The sequence below is a fragment of the Myxocyprinus asiaticus genome, chromosome 11 (genome assembly GCF_019703515.2).
Source record: "Myxocyprinus asiaticus isolate MX2 ecotype Aquarium Trade chromosome 11, UBuf_Myxa_2, whole genome shotgun sequence".
NCBI lineage: Eukaryota > Metazoa > Chordata > Actinopteri > Cypriniformes > Catostomidae > Myxocyprinus > Myxocyprinus asiaticus.
Window position 1 is genome coordinate 20564337 of NC_059354.1, and position 26479 is coordinate 20590815.

Here is a 26479-nt window from a genome sequence, read left to right on the forward strand (position 1 = left end):
ACAATTTAATTGCTTCAAAACTCTGGCATCGATTTATGGTTCTTGATCCACCAATACATTTAATTGGAGAAATTCAAAAGACACTAGTGGATTTATTTATTTTTTGGTCAGGACAGCACTGGCTAAGGCCGGCTGTCCTCTATTTGCCTGTGCAGGAAGGTGGAAAGGACTTATTGATATAAGATCTAGATTGGTAGCTTTTCATTTACTGGCTGTTAAGCACCTCCTTTATCATCAACATCATATCTGGATGAATGTTGCATGTGCTCTTCTGTGAAAGGCTGGAAGAATGGGATTGGGTAGACAGTTGTTTGCAATGAAAATGAAAGGAATGTCACTGGGAGGTCTTACACCATTCTACATTGGAATTTTAGAAATATGGCAAACTTTTTCTCTCTTTAGAGCATGGGACAATCCTGATATGTGGACTTTTGAAGAACCCTTATTTTTTAATTATCTTTTTTTCCACTGAGACTATATGCTCTGGCACCATCAGATCTGCTCTGGTTTCTGCTAGAGTATATTGAATACATGATCTTAGAAGAGGATGTAGATGGCTAGAAGTAAAAGAATTGTCAGAGAGAGTGGGCTTCAGGTCTGTGCGTATCGCTCAACAATTGCTAGAAGGCTTAGAGGCTGCACTCCCAGTATCAGTGAGAGACTTCCTAAATGCTACTGCTGTTAAATCCTGCACGGTGGGTGTTCTTTCCCTGAACTTAAAATTTGTTTAAAGAAAGAAGATTGAGAGGAAGTTTCTGGGAATTTGCTGTCAATGAATATTCCAGAGTTGGGGTTTAACCAAGAAGGTCCTTTACAGAATATGTATAAAAAAATGTAAATTATCAGTGTCATAAGGATTTGAAAGAAAGTAAATGGACTTTAATGTTGGGGTCAGGCTCTTCCCCGAAAGGAAGCTGGTAGTCCCTGTACAAAAGACCTATTGAGAGAGGACCCCCCCCCCCCTTTCTTAATGTTTTATTGTATAAATAAAGGACTTCAAGTCTAAAAATAATAGTCTCTCTCTCTCTCTCTCTCTCTCTCTCTCTCTCTGATGAGAGGTTTGGGCATCTGAGGGTTCCCACGTGGAGAGGGTGACTTATTGGGCTTTTTTTCTAATACTTTACTTTCATTTTCTAAAAAAAAAAAAAAGAGAGAGAGAAAAAACAATATTTGAATGTAAATAAGAATATAGTTATTATTATTTATTTTTTTCACTTTGTGTGGTTTACTAGTGGAGATTTGTTTGGGATCAGGATGGCGTCCCTCTCTGTCAGGGTAGCGCCACCTGTTTCCCTTCGTCATGGCGTTAGGTGTGTTCCTGTGACTGGTGTGACTGTGGAGGATGTATTAATGGCTGCTGGAGAGGAGATCGGGTACGAGAATATTTCATCGGCTTCTTGTATGAACAAAGCTGTGGTGGTTTTTGTGAAGGAAGAGTTTCAAGTAAACCGCCTGATAAGCAATGGAATTGTGGTAAGTGGAGAATTTGTTGTTGTTTCACCACTTGTTGCTCCAACAACTAAGGTAACCGTGTCTAATGTGCCTCCTTTTGTTCTGAATAATGAAATTGAGCGAGGACTTTCACGTTACGGAAAGTTTGCTAGCGCGATAAAAATGCTTCCACTCCGCTGTAAAAATGAAGCGTTAAAACATGTAATGTCTTTCAGAAGACAGGTGTTCATGTTTTTGAATGAACCAAATTTAGACGTGTCTTTTAGAGTGTTGCACGAAGGAAAGGCATATATGGTTTATGCTAACACTGGAAGCATGAAATGCTTCGAATGTGGGGATGTTGGTCATAAGAGACTAGCATGCCCACATAAAGCTGGGACTAGTGGGGAGAACGCTGGGCCGAGTGCTGCAGCCGTCATGGCAAATGCCTCAGAGGACACGCTGCCTCCAGTTGTGGAGGAGCATGACGCTCAAATGGTTGAACAGGCTTAAAGCGTTATTGATAACGGTCAAAATGAGAAAGTTGTTGCTGAAACAGAATTAGGTGAAAAGGGTGTAATGAACGATGATGTGAGTCACCAGGTAGACCTATATGGTGAAGTGACAAGTGGTAATGTTGATAAATCAAAGGGTGAAGAAAGTTGTGATACAGACACAAAAGATGATGATACGCTTTCTGAGATTTCTGATATGGGGTCACAGATAGTGGTAGAGGTGTATACTTTACAAGAGATTAATGACTTCCTAGATTTGACATTTGGTAAGACTGTTGATGTGAGAATTTTTTTCGGACGGCGAAAAATTTATTGTGTCAGTGTTGTTGTTGCAAAGAACAGTCAGCTATGAGGCTTTGGATAAGAAGAGGAGATTTAGATTGAAGAAGATGGTAACAAAATTATGAAAAGATAAACTTGTTTCTCAAAGATAGCAAAATGACTAATTCTCACGTGGTGTTTTTTATACTTTGCTGTATCTTCCTGTCTCTATCCACTCTTTACTTCTATTCTTATATGGATACTTTGAGGGTAGGTTCTCTAAATATTGATGGGGGAAGAGACAGGGGTAAATTAGCAATGGTTTCAGAATTTATTAGAATTAAAAATGTTAATGTTTCTTTTTTACAAGAGATGCATACTAATAAGGATAATGAAGTTGAATGGGGTATGTGGTGGGAAGGCAAGATTGTTTTGAGCCATGGGACACATAATAGTGCGGGAGTAGCTATTTTATTTTCTGCAAACATGAATGTTAACATTTTAAATGTAGAAAAGATTGTTGAAGGTAGATTGTACACAAACACAAATTGAGTATGAGGGAACTATGTTTGTGTCTGTTAATGTCTATGCCCCCAATAATGGTCCAGAGCGGCAAGTTTTTTTTATGAAATTAAGAAACGCCATCCAGAAGTATGATGATAGTGTGTGTCTTGTAATTGGAGGGGATTGGAATTGCATAGCAGATTTCACAGAGGACAGAAATGGGGAAGAGTCTCATAGTCAATCAGGTGTCACACTGTTAAAAGTTATGCATGAATTTCAATTAATAGACGTGTGGAGAACAAGAAATATAGGTGTGAGACAGTATACATGGTTGAAAATATGTGACAATAGAATTTGTGGTGCAAGATTCATTATGATGGTGCCTTGGATGGCCGCTTCGGTGTGGAGCGCTTCTATTGTTTTGTTATTTTTGTTTGTTTGTCCTGTGTTTAGTAATCTTTTTTCAGTCAGTTTTACCAGAGACGAACTGCTGAACATTCGACAGCATACACCAGTCAATATTTTCCCGGATTTTGAATCTTCAGACATTTTGTTTGACATTTTAGTCAGAGGCGCGGCTGTGTAGTTTAAACGCGCTATGAGACGCAGGCAAGGGAGACGAGCAGGCGTGCTGGTCAAACTCTGTCGGCGTGGCTTTCGAACACCGCTGCCAAGCATTCATCTAGCAAATCTCCACTCTCTCCCTAACAAAACGGACGAACTACATCTCCTCACCCACACAAACAAGGACTTTTCAACCTCTGCTGCCTTGTGCTTCACAGAAACCTGGCTGAGTGAAGCCATTCCGGACAGCGCGTCACATCTGCCGGGCTTCCAGCTGTTCAGAGCGGATCGCATCACGGAGTTAATGGGGAAAACGAGAGGCGGTGGAACATGCTTTTACATCAATGAAAGTTGGTGTACAGATGTAACAACGTTAAAGAGGATGTGCTGTCCTAATTTGGAAGCGCTCTTTATTAACTGTAAGCCTTTCTACTCGCCGCGGGAGTTTTCCTCGTTTATTCTGGTGAGTGTTTACGTCATGCCAAACGTGTGTTTGAACACAGCGCTGCAACAGCTGGCTGATCAAATCACAGACACAGAACAACAATACCCGGACTCAGTTATTATTATTCTTGGGGATTTTAACAAGCAAACCTCACACGTGAACTGCCCAAATACAAACAGCACATAACATGCCCAACCAGAGACAGGAACAAACTGGATCACTGCTACACAACAATAAAGGATGCATATCGCTCTGTTCCTAGAGCAGCTTTGGGACTATCTGATCACTGTCTGGTTCATCTTCTTCCAATCTTCAGACAGAAAATAAAATCTTCTAAACCTGTATTAAGGACTGTAAAGGATGGACCAATGAAGCAGAGCTGGAACTACAAGCCTGCTTTGACTGCACTGATTGGAGTGTTTTTGAGGCTGCAGACACCAATCTGGACAAGCTCACAGATACTGTTATATCATATATCCGTTTTTGTGAGGATATGTGCATTCCTACTAGGACTTATGTAACATTTAACAATGACAAACCATGGTTTACAGTGGAACTCAGGCAGTTTCGTCAGGCCAAAGAGGATGCTTACAGAGTTGGGGATAAAGTCTTGTACAATCAGGCCAGGAACACACTGAATAAGGGAATCACAGTGGCTAAAAAAAGATACTCTGAGAAGCTGAAAAACAAGTTTTCAGCTAACGACCCTGCATCAGTGTGGATTGGCATGAAACAACTTATGAATTACAGGACTCCTGCCCCCAACCCTGTGGTGGACCAACAATTGGCTGACGACCTGAATGTGTTCTACTGTAGATTTGAAAGGCCCAATCTCACACCCCACACCCAGCCTGATCTTCACTTCACACAAACACCAACACCTTCTGCAACCCCCCTTCTCCCCACTCCTGCTACTCAACCTGCACTTAAGATCTGTGAAGATGATGTGAGCCGCGTCTTTCAACTACAAATGATATGGAAAGCACAGGGTCCAGATGGCGTTTCACCTGCATGTCTTAGATCCTGTGCTAACCAGCTGGCCCCCATCTTCACACAGATCTTCAATAGATCACTGGAGCAGTGTGAAGTCCCATGCTGCTTCAAACGTTCCACTATCATCCCCATCCCAAAGAAACCAAAAATCACAGGACTTAATGACTACAGACATGTCGCCCTGACGTCTGTGGTCATTAAATCATTTGAGAGACTGGTGTTGGCCCACCTGAAGAACATCACTGGACACTTTCTAGATTCCCTTCAATTTGCTTATTGAGCAAACAGGTCTGTGGATGATGCAGTCAACATGGGATTGCATCATATCTGGCAACATCTGGACAGACCAGGGACATATGCAAGAATCCTATTTGTGGACTTCAGTTCGGCTTTCAACACCATCATCCCAGCTATACTCCAGAATAAATTACACCAACTCTCTGTTCCCTTGGGCTTTCTGACAGACAGGCAGCAGCTTGTGAGACGGGGAAACTCACTTCCAGCACCTGTACAATCAGCACTGGTGCCCCCCAGGGATGTGTGCTCTCCCCACTACTCTTCTCCCTCTACACCAATGACTGCATTGCCAAGGACCCCTCTGTCAAGCTCCTGAAGTTTGCAGATGACACCACTGTCATCGGCCTCATCCGAGATAACGATGAGTCTGCATACAGAAGGGAGGTTGAACAGCTGGCTGTCTGGTGCAGTCGAAACAACCTTGAGCTGAACACGCTCAAAATGGTGGAGATGATTGTGGACTTTAGGAGGAACACCCCAAAACTGACCCCCCTCATCATTCTAAACAGCACTGTGGCAGCAGTGGAGTCATTCAGGTTCCTGGGCACTACCATCTCACAGGACCTGAAGTGGGAGACACACATTGACTCCACTGTGAAAAAGGCCCAGCAGAGGTTGTACTTCCTTCGCCAGTTGAGGAAATTCAACCTGCCACAGGAGCTGCTGATATAGTTCTACTCAGCAGTCATTGAGTCTGTCCTCTGCACTTCAATAACTGTCTGGTTTGGTTCAGCTATGAAATCAGATATCAGAAGACTACAAAGGACAGTTTGGACTGCTGAGAGGATTATTGGTTGCCCCCTGCCCACCCTTCAAGAACTATACACTTCTAGAGTGAGGAAAAAGGATGGAAAAATCACTCTGGACCCCACTCACCCTGCCCACTACCTTTTTGAACTGTTGCCTTCTGGCTGACGCTTCAGAGCTCTGAGCACCAGAACCGTCAGGCACAGGAACAATTTTTTCCCTAAGGCTATCCATCTCATGAACAGTTAAACTGCCCCATTGAGCAATAACTATGTGAAATACACAGTTTAGTCTTTCTTATATTTATCCAACACATCCAACCTCCTCTGCCATTTCATTCCTCTGAAGAAAAAAAAAATCGCACTGTACATAACAGATTTGTATTTACACTGTAACAGATTGTATTAGATTTGCACTACCCATGTGTATGTGTGTATGTATGTATGTGTGTCTGTATGTATGTGTATAATTATTATATATATTTTTTTTTATTATTATTATTATCTATGTCTTGCTGCTGTTTTTGTATTGTATTTGTATGGTTGTACACTGGAAGCTCCTGTCACCAAGACAAATTCCTTGTATGTGTAAGCATACTTGGCAATAAAGCTCATTCTGATTCTGATTCTGAATATTGGATAGGTTTTATATGAAAGAAATGTGAAACAATAGAGTAATTGATGCTTGTATTTCACCAAATGGTTTTTCAGACCACCAAATGATCACTTTGGTTTTAAATGTTAAGAAGGCACTAAGATCTAACTATTACTGGCATTTGAATGTTAAATTATTACATGAAAACATGATTTTTTTTTTCTTTTTTTTTTTGTGAAAGTTTTATAGTGTTTTGGGGTAACTGGAAATTGAAGAAGCCTTACTTTGAGAATCTTTGTCAATGGTGGGATGTGGGAAAGGTGAATATAAGATTATTTTGTCAGAATTATGCTTTTCATACATCACCTATGGTTAAAACAACAGTAAAATCTTTGCAAAAGGACATTGAGTCGTTAGAAAAAAATATTGTAACTAATAATGAAGGTGTACATTGCAATGTGTTAAAGAAAAATTACAAGAACTGATTTTTTTTTTTTTTTTTTACAATAGCAGGCAAAAGGAGCGTTGATAAGGGCAAGATTTTGCTCTATTAAAGACATGGATGCTCCTAGTGCATTCTTTTTTAATCTTGAAAGAAAATGTGTTAAACAAAAACAGATGTGTCATCTTCGTCATCAGGATGGATCAGTTACATCAAATCCAGTTGAAATGAGAAAGTTAGCAAGAGACTTTTATCAAAATTTTATAGTGCTGAGAGCTGTGATGCTGAAAGCGTTGATGATTTGATAAAGGAATTACCTCAGCTTGAGGATGAAAAGAAAAAGTCACTGGACACTTTAATTACTTTTAAAGAACTTACAGAAGCATTGCGTCATTTACATATTGGCCGTTCTCCAGGAATTGATGGATTACCTGTAGACTTTTATCAACAATTCTGGGATATACTAGGACAAGATATTTATGAAGTTTTGCTAGACTGCATTAGAAGCGAAACTCTTCCCATAAGTTGTCATCGAGCAGTCTTGTCTCTGCTTCCAAAGAAAGGGGACTTGGGACTTCTTAAAAACTGGAGACCAGTATCTTTGCTATGTTCTGATTATACATTTTTTCCCAAATGTTTATCAAATAGACTTAAAAAATGTTTAGACGTTTTGGTTCACAATGATCAAACATATTGTATACCTGAAAGATCTATAATGGACAATCTTTTTTTATTACGGGATATAATCAACATTAATCAAATTTGTCAAGTTAATTTTGGAGTTCTGTCACTAGATCAAGAAAAAGCTTTTGATCGAGTTGATCATGAATATCTTTTTAATGTGTTAAAGTATTTTGGGTTTGATGACAGATTTATATCTTACATTCAGTGTTTCCTCAACTTCCGGGTGGGTTATGGTGGAGATAGGACGGATTGAAAACATTAGTTTGGGGTGGATGACCAATTTCAAAGAAAAATTGGGAGGGTCTGCTGGAGAAGGTGTCTGCTAAGTTGTCGAAATGGAAATGGCTATTGCCACAATTGTCCTATAGGGGGAGAGTTCTGGTTGTCAATAATTTTGTGGCATCAATGTTGTGGCATAGGACTATAGCTATGGAGCCACCTGAGGAACTTATTTCTAACATACAAAGGACATTTGTTAATTTTTTTTGGAGTGGACAGCACTGGATCCATGCAGCTGCACTTTATTTACCAGTTCAAGAGGGTGGTCAAGGCTTGGTGGATGTGAGGAGTTGGATCCGGGCCTTTAGGATACAAGCTGTACAGAGATTTCTTTACAACAAGGATGTGGTATGGGCCAGAACTGCAAGTGCATTTTTGAAGTGGGCAGGAGGATTTGGACTTGATAAACACCTGTTTTTAATGAAATTAGAGGAAGTAAGCCTGTCAGAGCTTCCACCTTTTTACAAGTCTATTTTGCAGATATGGAGAATTGTTTTTAGAGTGGAACGAGACATGGATGATAAAGGACATTGGGCTCCAGAGTAACCGTTGTTTTTCAACCCAATGATCCAGACCAGATTGCTGTCTTCTGTAAGTGTGAGGAGATGTTTACTGAGGAATGGTGTTCAGAAACTTGGACATCTCTTGGATGAGAGGGGATGGAAATCCATTGAGGCACTTCAAGAGATGAAGGGTTTAAAGTCCTTACGCCTTGTTTCACAGTTGAAGGAAGAAATCTGTAACGCATTACCAAGTGGTTGTAGGACTTGGATAGGACTGAGACAAACACAAGACATGAGAAATGGCCAAGGCTTTCCAGAAATAAAAATTTCACCTGTCATAAATGAGGAAGATGAGGGTGAAGTTGCGGACTCGATTTTATCTTTCAAGACCCCTCAGTTAGACAATTTTAAAGATGTGTCTAAGAAAGCAATATATCGCACTTCAGTTAAAATCACACATCGAGATAAATCGAAGAGACAAAAAGCTTCTAGATGGCCAGAACTCTTACAACCAGACTTTCTTGTGTGGGACAGGTGGAGGACCCTGTAGAGAAGCGAACTGCTGATCTACAGTGGAGGATTATTCACGGGGCTATAGCTACAGACCGACATGTGGCGCGCCTAAAACCGGCAGTAGTAGGGGAATGTCGATTTTGTGGGGAGCATGAAGAACATTTGTTTTTAAGGTGTAACAGATTAAAAGATCTTTTTAATTTGCTTAAAACTTGGTTTAGGAGATTTAATGAGAAATTTTCTGATAAAGTGTTTATTGGGGGAATGAAATACACTTTTTCAATGAGGAGGAAATTTTGTTTATTTAATTATTTGACTGGAACAGCTAAACTAGCAATTTGGAAAACAAGAAAGAACAAAGGTCTACAACTTGCTTCAATAGATCCTGCAATGATGTTTAGATGGTTGGTAGAGGCAAGACTGAAAATTGAATTTGCTTATTATAGACTTACAAATAATGTGGTGTTCTTCTGTGATGTATGGTGTATTAATGAGGTACTATGTACAGTACAAAATGATCAGTTTGTTGTGAATTTTTAAAGTAATTTATTTTTTACTTTATTTTTACTTTATCTGTTTTATTTTGAAGGATTTGTATTTATTTTTTTATGTATTTTTTTTTTTTTTTGTCAGTAATGTAATGTGATGCAAGTTTTATAGAGTAATAAAGTGCTTGTTAAACCTCTCTGAGATTTGCATGCTGGGATTGGGAAAGGTGTGTGTGGGAGAGCGTCTACCAGCTGCTTTGTTTGTTTTCTATTTTTCATATTTTTTTCTCTTGTTTGCACTTTTATGGTGTATGTTTGTTGTTGTTTTTTCTTATAGGCTAGATTATTTTTGTAGGGATTAGTGGGGGCTTTGTACGAGTAGTGTGCCATGCTTTGCATGGTTCACTTGGCATTTGGTAGACCAATGGTTTCGTTGGGAGGAATGATGCCATTGTCCCTGTGCCACGGCTTCAGATGTGTGAAGCGAATACCACAATTGAAGATGTTTTGATAGCTGTAGGAGATCAAGTTGGTCATGAAAACATCAATTCAGCCTCGAGAATGAACAAGGCTGTAGTAGTTTCCTTAAAACAGAAACATTTGTTAATGATGTTATTGAAAGTGTCATATGGGTTAAGGAAACCTTTGTTCCCATCACTCCGCTCTTTGCCCCAGCCACAAAAGTGATAATTTCAAATGTTCCGCCATTCATTGCGAATGAACTAATAGTGAGAGAGCTTGCAAGATTTGGAAAGGTTGTAAGCGCTGTAAAAACCATTTCGTTAGGGTGTAGAAATCCAGCAATTAAACATGTCTTGTCTTTTAGGAGACATGTGTTCATGTTTCTTAAGTCTCAAGATAAATCGCTAGAAGTGTCGTTTAGAGTGAATGATGGCAACAGCTCTTACATGATTTTTGCGAGTTCGGAGAGTCTACTGTGTTTTGAATATGGTGACATTGGATACGAGACTCTCATGTCCTCACAAGAAAACTATGGATGAAATGCAAAATGGTAATGAAATGGATGGACTAGTGTTGGGCAGAAAGGACATTCAGCTGAAGCAGATGCCAAGAAAAGAGACATTGGACCCAGATGAGGATCCTGTGGCAGAGATGGGTGTGGGCATTGGGAACGAGGTGAGTGAGCATGTTGCAGTTAATTTGACCAGTATAGATAATGAACAGCTGAGTTGCAGCAGTGTTGTGGAAAATGAGCAGTTTAGAATCAATGATGTGAATGTTTGTGCAAACACTGATGGTGGTGTGGAATGTGCAAGGAATGATAAGAATGATGATGATCCGGTTTCTGATATATTGACACAGAGTCAGGATGATGTAAAAGATGATGAGAGCTTGTCTAATATATCAGAGCTTTATAAAGCTAATAATGACTTATAATCCGTGGAACAGATGAATGCTTTTCTTGATTAAACTAAAGGTAGGAAGATAGATGTGGTGGAATTATTCCCTGATACCGATAAATTTGTTGCATCGGTTGTGTGGGCACAGAAAACATGTAATTACAGTGTGTTGTCACAGCAAAAGCACTTTCGGCTTAAGAAGCACATAACGCCAATAAGGCAGGGTAAAAGGCTGTGAAAGAGAGACAAGCTAGAGGAAAAGCTAAATAAACATAATGGATTTACGTTTATATCTTTGTTTCTACTTCCTCCTTTTTACTGTGTTTTCCCTCTTTTCTGTCTCATTAAATTTTTATGAATAGACTCTCTAAACGTGAATGGTCTGAGAGACAAAGGAAAGCAGGCTTTAGTTTCAGAATGTTTTAACATTAAGAACATTGGAGTAGTTTTTCTCCAAGAAACTCATAGTAATAAGAAATATGAGATTAACAGGGGATTATGGTGAGAGGGAGAACATATTTTAAATCATAGCTCTAATATCAGTGCAGGAGTTGCAATTTTGTTTAATCCCATCCTAAAGGTGAAAATTTTATCTAGACATCAAATCAAATCACTTTTATTGTCACACAACCATATACACAAGTTCAACAGTGGGTGAAAGTCTAGGGTGCAGTTCCGAGCAACATAGCGGTCATGACAGAGATAAGACATATACCAATTTACAATAAACATCAGATTTACACAACACAATTTACATATCTAATATACACATAATTACACAACACAATAATAATATACAGTGTACAGTATACAATACACACAATATAGAACACACATACACATAATATAGAATACACATACAATAAAAATAGTATATAAAGTATATATAAAATATACAGTAGGTTGTATTGTACTGTATTGACATTCAGGCTGTTGGTTGATAGTCAGTTGCCAGTGTGTTGTTAAGTGAGAATATAATTTATGACAGTCCGGTGTGAGATAATAAGATTAATAAAGTGCAATGCTGATGTATGTTGATCGTGAGAGATCAAGAGTTAAAAAGTCTGATTGCTTGGGGGAAGAAGCTGTCATGAAGTCGGCTGGTGCAGGTCCTGATGCTGCGATACCGCCTGCCTGATGGTAGCAGTGAGAGCAGCCCATGGCCCGTGTGGCTGGAGTCTCTGATGATCCTCCGAGATTTTTTCACACACTGCCTGGTATATATGTCCTGCATGGAGGGAAGCTCACCTCCCATAATGTGTCTGGCAGTTTGCACCACCCTTTGCAGGGCTTTGCGGTTGTGGGCGGTGCTATTGCTGTACCAGGCAGTGATGCAGCCAGTCAGGATGCTCTCTACAGTGCTGATGTAGAACCATGTGAGGATGTGGCGGTTCATTCCAAACTTCCTCAGCTGTCTCAGGAAGAAGAGGTGCTGATGAGCCTTCTTCACAACAGCCTCAATGTGGATGGACCATGTGAGTTCCTCTGTGATGTGGACACCGAGGAACTTGAAGCTGCTGACTCTCTCCACCGGTGCTCCATTGATGGTGATGGGGCTGTGTTCTCTGTCTTTTCTCCTGAAGTCCACTACAAGCTCCTTGGTCTTGTTGACATTGAGGGAGAGGTTGTGCTCCTGACACCAGTGTGTCAGAGTGTGCACCTCCTCTCTGTAGGCTGTTTCATCATTGTCAGTGATCAGACCTACCACCGCCGTATCATCAGCAAACTTAATGATGGCATTGGAGCTGTGTGTTGCCACACAGTCATGTGTGTACAGGGAATACAGGAGTGGGCTGAGAACACAGCCCTGCAGGGCTCCAGTGTTGAGGGTCAGTGATGAGGAGATGTTGCTGCCCATTCTTACAACCTGGTGTCTGCTTGACAGGAAGTCCAGGATCCAGCTGCACAGCGAGCTGTTTAAGCCCAAAGCCCGGAGTTTCTCATCAAGTTTGGAGGGCACTATGGTGTTGAATGCTGAGCTGTAGTCTACAAACAGCATTCTCACATAAGTGTTCCTTTTTTCCAAGTGGGAGAGAGCAGTGTGTAGTGTAGATGCAATGGCATCATCAGTGGAGCGAATGTTGCGGTGATGTAGAATCTGGGTGATTATTGTTAGTTAGAGCTGAAATATATTTTATATAGTTTATAGTAATTATTTTTGTTAATATATATGCTCCTAATGAAGGACCAGAGAGAGCTCAGTTATTTAGGAAACTGGGTCAACTTTTAAAAACATTGCATTCAGAAGACATTGTTATGGCTGGAGACTGGAATTGTACTTTGAATAGAAATGCAGAAGAACCACATGCTCAATCAGCATCTGTTTTATCCAGTGTTGTTGCAATGCTTGATCTTTACGATATTTGGAGAACTGAAAACCTATCTCTTAAGCAATATATGTAGGTAAAAGTGTCAGGGTAGAGTTTATGCAGCAAGGTTGGATAGATTCTACTTTTTATTTAATTCAAGGAACAGATTGTGTAATTCTAGTATTATTCCAAACATTATTTCGGATCATAAAATGATTAGAGCGGATTTTAAAGTATCGGTGGAGTTTAAAAGGAATTTTTATTGGCATTTTAACACAAAAAATCTACAGGATAATATGCTTTGTGCAAATTTTAAACTTTTTTGGGAAACATGGCAAATGCAAAAAGATAATTAAAGTAACATTGTTCAGTGGTGGGAATTGGGTAAAATACAAATCAGAGTTTTTTTGTCAGCAGTATTCATCTCATTCAACAGTAAAGACAAGGAATATTATACAGAACTTGGAGTATGAGATTTCTGAAACAGAGGACAAAATGATGGTGGGGAATGGGCATTTAGAAACTGCTCTTGCTGAAAAGAAGCTTCAACTTAGTTCCTTATTGCATGATAAAGTGAAGGGCACTCTTGTAAGGGCACGTTTCATCCAAATCAAAGACATTGATGGTCCAAAAAAATTCTTCTTCAATTTGGAAAAAAAAAAAAAGTCTGGTCAAGAAAAGCTGATGGTATGCTTGAAGAATAATGAAGGTGTTGTTATTACTTGCTGTTGATTTTTATTCTGAACTCTACAAGGCTGATGACTCAGACCCACAAAGTCAAGCTGTTTTATTTAAGTACCTCAAAAAACTAACATCTAAACAAAAAGAACATACTGATGCTCCATTTACTTTTCAAGAAGTGACAAAAGCCGTGCAAGAACTTAAACCAGGCAAGGCCCCTGGGTTGGATGGACTTCCTTCTGAATTTTATATATATTTCTGGGAAGTGACTGGAAAAGATTTTTTTGAAATGCTGTTAGAATCCATACAGACTGGGTCTCTCCCTAAAAGCTTTAAAAGAGCAGTATTGTCTTTGTTGCCAAAAAAACGGTGATCTGAACTTGAGGAAAAATTGGCGACCTGTTGCTTTAATGTGTATGGATTACAAGGTTTTCTCAAAGTGCATTTCCAACAGATTGAATAATTCTATGAATACATTAACTATGAAAGATCAGTCTTACTGTGTTAAGGGTCGATCCTTTAGGGATAATTTATTTTTGATGAGGGATATTGTAGACTATGCTATGTATAATGATGATGATTTGGGTGTAATATCTCTAGACCAAGAAAAAGCTTCTTTTTTTTTTCTCCCCAATTTGGAATGCCCAATTTCCAATGCGCTCTAAGTCCTCGTGGTGGCATAGTGACTTGCCATCTATCCGGGTGGCGGAGGACGAATCTCAGTTGCCTCCGCGTCTGAGACTGTCAATCCACGCATCTTAACACATGGTTTGTTGAGCACGTTACCGCAGAGACATAGTGCGTGTGGAGGCTTCACGCTATTCTCCGCGTCATCCACGCACAACTCACCACATGCTTCACCAAGAGCAAGAACCACATTATAGTGACCACGAGGAGGTTGCATCATGTGACTCTACCCTCCCTAGCAACCAGGCCAATTTGGTTGCTTAGGAGACCTCTTTACTCGCTAAGCTATCCAGGCCCCCAAGAAAAAGCTTTTGATTGAGTAGACCATACATATCTTTTTGACTTGTTAAAAGCTTATGGTTTGGGGGGCACATTTATTTCATGAGTTGGGTTACTATACAATGGATCTGAATGTATGATAAAAATGGCTGGAGGTTTAAGCACTCCAGTTAAAGTACAGAGAGGAATAAGGCAAGGCTGTCCTTTATCTGGTCAGCTTTATAGTCTTGTAATTGAACCTCTGCTAAGTTAAGAGACGAGTTGACTGGTTTACATATTGAAGGCTCATCTATCTCTAACCATGGAAAATTATCTGCATATGCTGATGATGTAACAGTTATAATAAGAAATAGTATGGACATAAAATTTTAGACAGTCTTAAATGTTATGAAAAAGCTTCATCTGCGAAAATAAATTGGACAAAAAGTGAGAACTTATGGTGTGGTTCAGGGAGTTAAAAAATTCCACAGTTACCTAGTAATGTTAGGTGGAATAAAGATGGTTTTAAATTTCTTGGTGTGTTTTTAGGGTCTGAGACTTATAAGGAAAAGAACTGGGAGGGGATAGTGGAAAAAGTGTGTGTCTGGTTGTCTAGGTGGAAATGGTTGCTTCCTCAGTTATCCTATAGGGGAAGGGCCTTAATAGCTAATAACCTTGTTGCCTCAGCTTTGTGGCATAAAATGACTATTTTGGATCCTCCTACTGCCCTTATCAAGGACATTCAAAGACGTCTTGTTTATTTATTTTTTGGTCGGGGCAGCATTGGCTGAGGGCAGTGGTACTATACTTGCCTGTACATGAAGGTAGGCAAGGTCTAATTGATATTGGATGTAGAATTGCTGCTTTTATGCTTCAAACTGCTCAGAGGCCTCTGTATGGAATGGATGTCTGTTGGACTGAGGTGACTTGCAACCTTCTAAGGAGAGGAGGACAGCTGGGACTAGATCGCCATCTATTTTTAATGGATTTAAATGGAGTGGAGTTAACTGGACTAGCACCTTTTTATAAGAAGTTCTTAAAGTATGGAATATTTTAAGAGTTTCTCGAGAACAAGGACTTGCAAGTGGATCATGGGTTAAAGAGGAACCTTTACTGTATAATCCTGCTTTTCCTATGAAAATTTTGGACTCTTATTCAATGCAAGCTGCTATGGTTAAAGCACAGTTCATGAAAGTCTCTCATTTTTGGAGAAAGAGTGAGTGTTTGACTCCAGTGGAAATTGCAGCAAAGCTTGGTGTTACTTCTCTTCATATTGCTGAGAGATTGAGGAATGAACTTTTAGCCATCTTGCCACAAACTTTCATAGAATTCTTAGAGAAAGAAGAAACAGAACAAAACTACAACAGTGAGACAAGTAACGTTCCACAACTGGAGGTGAGAGCTGCTATGCAGACATGGCAAGAGGATGAAGGAAGATTGCTGAGTTTTAAAACACCACCTCTGGCGGACCCTCACTGGACATTATGCAAATTCGTGGAACTGGCTCTTAATCTAAGTGGCTCACCTTTTACTATAGGGAAAGAGGAAGAGGATGTTAATTCACCCCCCACAGAGAATGCCCCAGAGCCTTCCATGGCTCCTTCCTCCCGGCCTTCCACGGCCCCTAGCTCCAAGCCTTCCACGGCCCCTTGCTCCAAGCCTTCAATGGCCCCTTGCTCCAAGCTTCCACGGCCAATGAGCCAATGCCCACGCCTGCCTTGTCCATCCCAGAGCCAGTGTTGCAAGCCTCGTCCGTCCCAGAGCCAGTGTTACCAGCCTCATCTGTCCCAGAGCCAGCTCTCGCTGAGCTATTAGACCTGGAGTTGGTTCCCGCCCTTGTGCCCGCCCCGAGTATCCTTCCTCCTCGGCTGGTTCCGTCCAACCCCTCTACTCCGCTGGTGCCATTCCTCCGTCGCTGGTTCTGTCCAGCACGATGGCCCTTCCTCCTCCGCTGGTTCCATCCAGCACGATGGCCCTTCCTCCTCCGCTGGTCCCGTCCAGCACGATGGCCCTTTCTTCTCTGCTGGTTCCGCCCAGGACATTAGCTGCTCCTCCTCCTTGTGATCAGCCTGTTCTCCCCAAGTCAGCTCGACTATCGCCCCCTGTGACATTACAGAGGAAGGGAACTTTGACCCTCCAACTCTGCCTAGGCCCTACGAGCCCTTGACTCCACCTTGGCCCTCCGATCCCTCGATATCACCTCGGCTCTACAATCCCTCGGTTCCTCCGTGGTCCTCCAGCCTATCGCCTTCACCAACGCTCCGCCTTGGTCTGTCAGTCGCTTTGCTCTGCATTGGCTCTCCGATCCTCCGGCTACGCCTTGGCTCTGCGATCCTTCGGCTCCACTGGGGACCTCCATTCCTACGGCTCCGCCTTGGTCCTCAGTCCCACCGGCTCCGCCTCAGTCTTCCAATCCCCCAGCTCCGCCTTGGTCCTCCGAGGCTCCGGCTCCACCCTGGTCCTTCGAGACTTCGTCTCCAAGTTCTGTCACAGTTTGTCACCTTTCTGTTCATAAGGACTCTTATTTTGACATAGTTATTGTTTTCTGTTGTTAGTTGTCCACATACTACAATTCCCATGTTGCACTGCCCTCATCACAGCCATCTGTTCCCCATTTTCCTCACCTGTTCCCTCATCAGTCATCAGTTTGTATATATACCCTCTAGTTTCTCTCACATATTGTCAGTTCTTATGTTTCCTTGTATGTTCCTTTGATCGTTGTTTGTATTCTCCTTTTTTCATCATCTCCATTAAAAAGCCTGTGTGTTGATCCATCATCTCTCATCTCATCTCTGCATAACGTTACAGCAGGTTTTATTAATGGCCCAAAATATAAGTATAAAAATAGAAAAATAGATTTGCTACTTAATTTTATGTGTGGACAAGCAAAGTTAGCTGTGTGGCTTACAAGAAAAGCAAAGATGAATGGGGGCAATTCTACTGATGTAATAATGACTTTGAGAGGCTTGATATCTGCTCGTCTTACTGTTGAGTTTGCTTATTATAAAATGATTGGAGACTTTGATACCTTTGAATTTACTTGGAGTTTAAATGATGTCTTATGCAAACTGAATGATGTTTTTTTTAGAAATAAATGTATAGTACATGTGAATTGAAATATGAATTGCACCTTACAATTGTTTATATGTGAGGTTTTGGCTTTTTATGGATTTGAGTTGGACTTAATTTATATATTTGTAATTTTTAAATATTGAATAATGTTTTTTTAGTTTGTTAATAAAAGATATGTTAAAAGTCAAAAGTCTCTCTCTCTCTCTCTCACTCTCTTTCTCTCTTTATATATATATATGTATGTATAGATAGTAGGGCTGAAACGATTAGTCAATAAAAAAATTTCAACAAAAATTTTCATTGTCGAATAGTCATTTGATCTCATTTAACGTAACATGAAACCACATTAAACTCTAATGATGATGCATGAGAGCAGCACTGCAGTTCACACCTGACTGAGGAGAGGAAGAATTACAGTCCAGATGCACTCTAAACTTTCCAAACAGCTTCAGGTGATGTAGATCACAAAGTATGAGGAAATTATAATGCAAAAATACTAAATTAGTAAATACAGAAGCACTCTCTTTGTGGAATAAGTGGAGCTAGAGCTGCCGCTCCGCTGAAGCAAAACTTGCGTATCGAGCGTCTTTAAAGGAAACACCCCAGAGTTACATCTTTAATGCAGTTATATTTCATGCATTATAGCTTTATTAAAGTTCAAATAATACAGAAGCAGGTCATGTAAATAACTACAAATTCTGAAACTGGCATTTCTCTGTGTGGTCAGCACCTCTTCTATGAGTTGCGCGAAGTGTCCCGATCTGAGGGGGAGAGATTTTAACTGCACCCAGCTGAGGCACACTCTGTCGCGGGGACACATCCTTTGACCGCACGCTTAATGCAGCTAGATTATAACGTGATGGCTTGCGACTTATTGAATCATAATATATGCGTCACTGTGCATTTCTTATCGTGAAGAAAATTGGCAATATGCAGCTTTTTTAATAAGAGAGAGTTTGTTTTTTGTAAGTTAAAGATGGATTGAAGTGAACAGAAAGGTGAGAGAGGGTAGTCTTTGCCCCATTATACACTGCAACAAAATACATTTTTTATTTGTTTTTGTTTTGGCTTGTTTTCCAATATAAATATATAAAACTGCTTTAAAAAAACATCCATTGGGGGACTACCACCCCTGGAGTCGCGAGTTCGAATCCAGGGCATGCTGAGTGACTCCAGCCAGGTGTCCTAAGTAACCAAATTGGCCCGGTTGCTAGGGAGGGTAGAGCCACATGGGGTAACCTCCTCGTGGTCATGATTATGGTTTCTCGCTCTCAATGGGGCACGTGGTAAGTTGTGTGTGAATCGTGGAGAGTAGCATGAGCCTCCACATGCTGTGAGTCTCCGCAGTGTCATGCACAGTGAGCCACGTGATAAGATGTGCAGATTGACTGTCTCAGAAGCAGAGGCAACTAAGTCTTGTCCTCCACCACCCGTGTTGAGGGGAGTAACTGTGCCACCAAGAGGACCTACTAAGTAGTGGGAATTGGGCATTCAAAATTGGGAGAAAAAGGAGATAAAAACAAAACAAACAAAAAAACATAATTTTCTTTAGCGGCTATACTGCCATGCAAAGGCAAAAGGCCGTAACTTCGTTTTTGGTCGAAAATGAGTTATTGATATTTTTGAGACTTTCAAGACCTCCTTTATCATGTGGATAAGTATCTTGAGTCAATTCCGTTGTTTTTTCAAGAAAATAATGGGTTGTCATAACAGTAACTTCCAAAAGCCCAAGAGAAACCAAGGCAGAACTCCGTAACTCCAATTACCGCTCTTTGACTTTGTTTTGGAACACTCAAATTGAGTTAGGGTACTCTGCCTTTGTTTAGCCGTGCGTCAAAATGAAGTTACTGTGCCGGCATGGAGTTACTGTACTCTGCCTTTGTTTCTACATTAAAGTTTGCCACGTTTAAATTATGGTGTAGCCTGTGCACTGTCATACATCTGTCATTGAAGCAATCTGACACACACGATACCTGAATAAAAATGTAGTAAACAAATATTGTTGAGTGTTTTTCTATAGCGTTTAAGGGAAAATGATGGTTGAGATGGCTTTGAAATGCCGACATAAAGGTCAAGGTAAGAAAGTGTGTAACACAAAAGATGCATTAGACAAACTAATTTGATAAATAGATCGCAATCTACTTCATTTAGCTAGCTAGCAGCCTATAGCATAAATAGGCTACTCGGCTATCCAATGAATAGGCTGCCAAACTGCTCCATATAACAAAGCACTGTAAACAAGCAAAGACTGGATAACTTGCCAGCAATAAGTAATCGTAAATATTCTCAAAGTTTTTTTTTTTTTTTTTTCTTCATAATGCAGATTACTCAGTCAGTGCCAGCCTATCAGTGACTGCTGTCAACATCAGTGTCAGTGAGTCTGGGGCTGCCCACTAGTTGCACGAGTGTGGACTCGAATGCCATGACAGCGTAGCATGTAGCATGGTCACACATAAAATCAGTAACAGTTCGCAATTAAATTTGTCCTACCTTTTCTAGTAACACGATAAAATTCATGGTAATGAACGTCTTCGCAAAAGTTTAATCCACAACAATCCACAAGCATTCTGATTTCTGAGCATTATTCCTACTTGCTGACGTTCACATCAATCCACAAGTCAATCTTTTAGGCTAGACTACTTTCATTCAATTCGATGTAAAAGCACTTAGGCTAACTTATGTCTTGTATCCTTTTATGTTAGTGAACACTGCAGTAAATAAATTGGTTTCAAAACGGTATCCAACCACATGTATAACTTTTTGTCTGGATGTCAGTTAGGGTCAGATTCAGAAAAACAATAAATATAGTCATATACTCTACATTATAGCCTTTGAGATTGGCCAGTCCAGTCCACCAGTCAGAGAGCTGTGCACTGGAGCATGGTAGCTAAATTTAACCCTTGATTAACCAGCTGTGGCACTAACTTGTAGGCCTGTGGCTGTATTTATTATCTCTTATTCCAATCCATGCATTTTAAATTTGTACATGATTTGTTATATCGTTGCATTCCATTATTAATTCAATTATTATGTTTACTCATTAGAAATATGCTTATCTTGTATTTATTCATATAATTAAGTGTCACCTATCTGCAGTCAACCTGTTAGTTTTGCTGCACACCAATTGAAGATATTCTTTACCGCTATGGAGGTATGTGTCATGTCTAATGTATTAAAAATGCCATCAGAATACAACCAAAGCACAGGATAGCAATAAGTACATGGCTATAAGTAATTGTATATCATCCAAAATCAATGCCATGATCACTAGATTTTATACAGGTGTTACTATAATGATTTTGTAAATGGTGATCAGCAACAATACAAAGGCAGAGTACAGTAACTTCAAAATAGGGGTCAAAAGTAAAGTTTGAGCTCAAGATTTTTTTATGTAGATAAATTCCATTACTAAAACATATAATTGCCAAATTTTCAGTGTCCTACCTATAATACATTTGGCTGGACAACTAAAAAACTTTAAAGTCATTTTTCTCAGTTCCACACTCTAGCGAGTTAAGATCTTTTGCCTTTGTAGGGCAGTATACTGCAGAAGAAAAATTGTTATCGGAGAATGTTGAATATAATATTAAAAATACAAATATTTTTAAATATCTAAAAATCCTTTAAAAAAGATGCATTCACCTGAGAAGCAGCATATAAGATATTTAGACTTGCTTTTAGAGAATAGATATTGAATATTTATATTTTGTCTTTACTGCACTCGCAGAAGTCGCCAAGTAAAAAATACACTTATATGCAAAATACACTTATATTTAAGATACATTCTCTTAAAGCAAGTCTAAATATCTAATAAGTTGCTTCTCAAGTAAATGTATCTTGTTTTAAGGATTTTAAACAATGTTAAATGGAAAACAAGACAAAAAGATTTGATAACAATAGGATTTTTTATTTTATTTTATTTTATTTTTTATTTTATTTTTTTGTGAATATCTTTAATTAAACGTAATAAAAAGTATTTTTTTTTTCCCTTTAATTCAGTAAATGTCATTTAGAGTTTTTTTTTTTTTAAAAAGATGATTTTGTCCTCTTTTTGTTAGTAAGCACATTTATACAACCTTTTAAGTCGGGGCACAAGCTGAATAATTGGTTAAGAGCTAATGATTAATCGTTGAAATAATCACCAAATAGTCGAATCATCATTCTAATAATTGTTAGATTTATTGATTATCAAAATAATCATTAGTTGCAGCCCTAACAGACAGACAGACAGACAGACAGACAGCCAGATGGATGGATGGATGGATGGATGGATGGATGTCAGGCTTAATTGTCCAGTGCAGCTCATGGTTTTGATGGGCTGATGTGATTGTGCTTGACAGTTTTAGGACCCCATTGAACACTGGTCTTCAGTGACTGTGATGGCATGTCTGAATGAAGCAGCTCTCCTCACAGACAGATCCTTTTATTTATAACCTAATAATCTTCATCGTGTCTAATGGACATGACTAATTTGAAATGTTCCAGAAAGTGAAGTGTGTAAATAAGAGCTAATAGCATCTTAAACAGAAGCCTTTATGATGTGAAATCAATTCATTTCTCTCCTCATTAGATAAATTAGATGTATACGGTCCACTGAACATGACAATGGTATGGGTATGTGTTTGTACTTATGTGAGAGAAAAAGGATAGAAGGAGAGAAAGAGAAGAGGACATCCAATGCTCTTCATTGGATGTCAGGTAAAAGTGGCCAAAACTGAATGTACAGTGGCTGCCTTGCTCTCTTACTGCCCAGTCAGTCAATTACTTAACAGGCAGCATTTTGTGTGTGAAGATACCTCCTACAGAAACTATTGTCATAAGTTGGCTTCAAGTGAATTTTAGAGCCCAGCTAACATACGGTATGTATGTCTATAAAATGTCTTCCAAACTATATATTGTGGTTGTGGGAATGTGAAAATGTCCAGTTTTCTTAAAGTGAGTAGAATGTTATTTAGGTTAACATATCTGTCAAACATCTTTTTTCCGTTTTTACACTCAGAAAAAAAAAAGAAATTGTGAAGAAATCTATTTTAAGGAATCATAATGTTGTTATTAAGGATGTTTACTATTACCATCCATAACGTTCCATTAGTGTTATTTTAACATATTTTCATAACATAAAGTTATGTGCCTTGTTAGGTGGGCAATATCAAAGCAAATATTTAGTGACTAAAATGCTTAATTCTCAGTAGAAATTGAGTCATAAGTAAAAAAAAAAAAAAAATGGACATTGCAAATTTACTCCTTTCAACCTCTGCTCCATTTTTTATTTCTCCACCAACCATGAAACTGCACACTCAAGACTGTGGGATATCATAGGCAGTGAAGGATCTATGCTGCCTTCAAAATTCAACCAGATGAAGCTGTCTAAGAAGACAGGATGCTACTCAAACATTACAGACGAGCCTTGTTGCCTTCCTACATTTATATATATTTTTCAGCATTCGGAAATGGCAAGTGTCAGCAAGAACAAAGTCCATGCACATATCATCTCTGATCTTGAAAATCCATCTCTCAGTTATACCAGAACTGAGCCTCCATCATCTAAAGAGTGTTAAACGAATGGCATGTTTGCTGCAAACCGTATTTTCTGTGAGTCTTGCTCTCGTCACTACAAATTCTGAGATGTTTCCATTTCAATCAGAATAGTCAAGTAATCATTCTCTGGGGCTGTTTGCATTGGCACCTAGCAGTCCACAGTTGACAGCAGCATGAATAATGGTCCTGGTTATCTGTTGATCATTAATGTTTTAATCATTTTAAAAGACAGTCAAGACACAAGCTTCCAGTGTGCAGCCTGTACTCTCTCTGGACTGGGGAAGAGTCCTATTTGCACGTAACATACAGTAGGTTCCTATTTTTTTTTAGAACGACATCTCAGCACTGTAGGTCAATACAATGCCAGTCAATGGTGCCCAGAACTTGAAGATCCAAAAAGCACATAATGGCAGCATAAAAGTAATCCATAAGACTCCAGTTGTTAAATACATGTCTTCTAAACTGATATGATAGGTGTGGGTGGGAAGCAGATCAAATTTAAGTCATGTTTTACTAGAAATCTCCACTTTAACTTTAACATTCTTCTTCTTTTGTTTTTGTTGATTCACATTCTTCATCCATATCACCACCTACTGGACAGAGAGGAGAATTTATAGTTAAAAAAGGACTTAAATATTGATCTGTTTCTCTCCCACATCTATCATATTTCTTCAGAAGACATGGATTAAGCCACTGGAGTCTTATGGATTACTTTTATGCTGCCTTTATGTGCTTTTTGGAGCTTCAAAGTTCTGGTCACCATTCACTTGCATTGAATGAAACAACAGAGCTGAGATATTCTTCTAAAAATCTTAATTTGTGTTCAGCAGAAAAAAGAAATTCATACACATCTGGGATGGCATTGAAGTGAGTTACTGATGAGAGAACTTTCATTGGTTTTATTGTGGGTCAGCCTGGTGTTGGCTCTTCCCAAGGTTTCTTCCTTGAATATCTGAGGAAGCTTATCCTGGCCACTGTTGCCTTTGGCTTGCTCACTGGGGATTTTAAGCTGTTGTGCTTATTTTTGTCAAATTGGCACCAAAATTCATTTGACCAGTCTCTCCTTTATTTATTGAGCTCTCGCTTTCTCTCTCTCTCTCTCTCTCTCTCTCTCTCTCTTTCCATCATTCATTCTGGGTCTCTCTGTGTTTTCTGAACTATTTAGGTCGAAGCAGAAAACAAGACCGTTGTCAGAGAGAAGACTTGTACCCTCTGCTGGAATCCGAATCTTGTCCATGTGATGAGTTTGTTTCTCAGCCGTATGGTAACTGGTCATCTTGTATCCTTCCGGAAATGTCAACGCAAGCATCTCTCCAGGGTTGGAGGGGTCGTAGAGATACGCGTGACTGTGGTCAGGGACTAAGTTATCGAGCTGTGGCCTGTCTGGACCACGAAGGCCACCTGGTTAGCCCAGACCGGTGCAGCGAAACAGGTACAGTAGGCCTTCCTGCTTCCCTCTCATTTTCCAAATCTCTCACTCTATGTGTGTAAAGAGCTAAGTAATTCTTCCTCCGCTGGGAATGCAAGCAGTCATTAGTCAAACATGAAGCTTTGGGGTGCCCTGAACTGGCAGTGTAAATTAGATGTAGATTTCTGCATAGCCACCAGGTGTTTCCTGAAAGCTATTACCGTGATCATGAATGGCAGGGGCTCGGCCATTCTGATTACTCGACATGCTCTCTCGCAGGTTTGGCGGAAGAGGTGTGCCATGTGCCATGCCCTCTGGACTGCAAGTTGAGCGACTGGTCGACGTGGTCAGCCTGCAGCACCTCCTGTGGCAGTGGGCTGAAAATCAGATCCAAATGGCTGCGGGAGAAGCCGTTCAACGGCGGCCGGCCATGCCCCAAACTAGATCTGAAGAATCAGGTGAGATGTGCAGTCCCAAATGGGAGACCAGAACGTGCCTGCAGCGGTCTCTCTGTAGGCTTCCACTGCCATATGGTGAATCGACAGTGAGAAATGTGTAATGAGAATCATTAGAGTCCATGATCGCAGGCATCATGATTTAGATAATCGCTCACATAAATGGTTTTATTTAGGGCCTTCAGAATATCTATTTTTATTGAATGTCTGCGATATCCCCAGCTGAACATATTTAAGCTGCCTAGAGATAAACTTTGCATTCACTGACTAATGCATGCCCCTTCATTAAGTGCAGTTTACTAAACATACTTCAGCCTCGAAGCTAAAGTATGAACTGTGTTGTCCTTTAAATAGTTTCTCTCTTCCAGAAAGATAGTGTGAAGATGCTAATAAGTGTCCATGTAAATATTGTTCCTGATTGCTGTAGATTTGAGCTTTTCACAGAAAAACTTGCCCATTAGTACAGGCTCTCTGTCCATGACCTCTCCTCTCCTCCATTGACTGTCAGCCAGTTGTGGCATTTTGTAGTGTATGTTAAAATGCTGTTAATGGTGCAAGTACAACTCTGCCAGCTCTCAATTCAAGCTGTGTTCTCATGTCAGGCTTTATCTCACTAAAGCACATACAGGCTGCATATTTTTCATTCTCATTAAAGAAACAGTTATGCAGTCATTAGCAATTTGGGTTTTGCATGAAAAGGCCTTTGTTTGTTGGGTCTCCTGAATTAGATGTCATCTTTTTCTTTTGTTTGAAATAACGAAAGAAAAGCATAAGGAAGGCATATTCATCTCTGAGAATATTTGCGACAGCTTGCTCCCAGATGGGTCATGTTTAAAGGAGAATTATAATATAAATGTGCTGTGTGTGCTGGAATGGGCTGTAGAGCACACACTGGTTTCTAGGGGTCAATATGCAGATCAGGCAACACGCTTGAAAGATATTCAAATGCATTCTTTTGCGTCTGTGTGTACAGATAGTTAAGTGCCTACTAACAACTTTTATGGACCCACTGTTTAACAGGACTCAAAATACCCCTCAGCTTTCAGCAGAGTTTGCCTTGTCTAATGCCCCCTCCGATCTTTTGGGGAGATGAACTCTCATTGTTAACATTTTACAAATGGCCGCTCTGTGGCCCTAGCAGTCAGGCTGTACAGCTGGTGGTTTGTTAAATGCCCACCTCTGTGAAGGTGTGAAGATGGAGATTCTTCACAAGCACAGAAGTCAAATGTTTGAGACTATATATAAATCGTCTCAGTTACTGTCGTAACCTCCATTCCCTGATGGAGGGAACGAGACGTTGTGTTGATGTAGTGACACTAGGGGTTGCTCTTGAGAGCCCCGAACACCTCAGATCTTTGAGAAAAGGCCAATGAGAATTGTCGAGTGGAATTTGTATGCCACTCCCCTGGACATACGAGTATAAATGTCCAGGGTCATGGCCATTTCAGCG

General features: G+C 39.9%; 1 protein-coding gene across 1 annotated transcript in view; it reads left to right on the forward strand.

Moving 5' to 3' along the window:
• Positions 1-26479, forward strand: part of LOC127447860 (thrombospondin type-1 domain-containing protein 7B-like) — a 331798-nt gene that overhangs the window by 235851 nt on the left and 69468 nt on the right. The window contains exons 15-16 of the mRNA XM_051710006.1: positions 24332-24598; positions 24854-25032. Coding sequence (XP_051565966.1) covers positions 24332-24598; positions 24854-25032 — 446 coding nt within the window. The remainder of the gene's footprint in view (positions 1-24331; positions 24599-24853; positions 25033-26479) is intronic.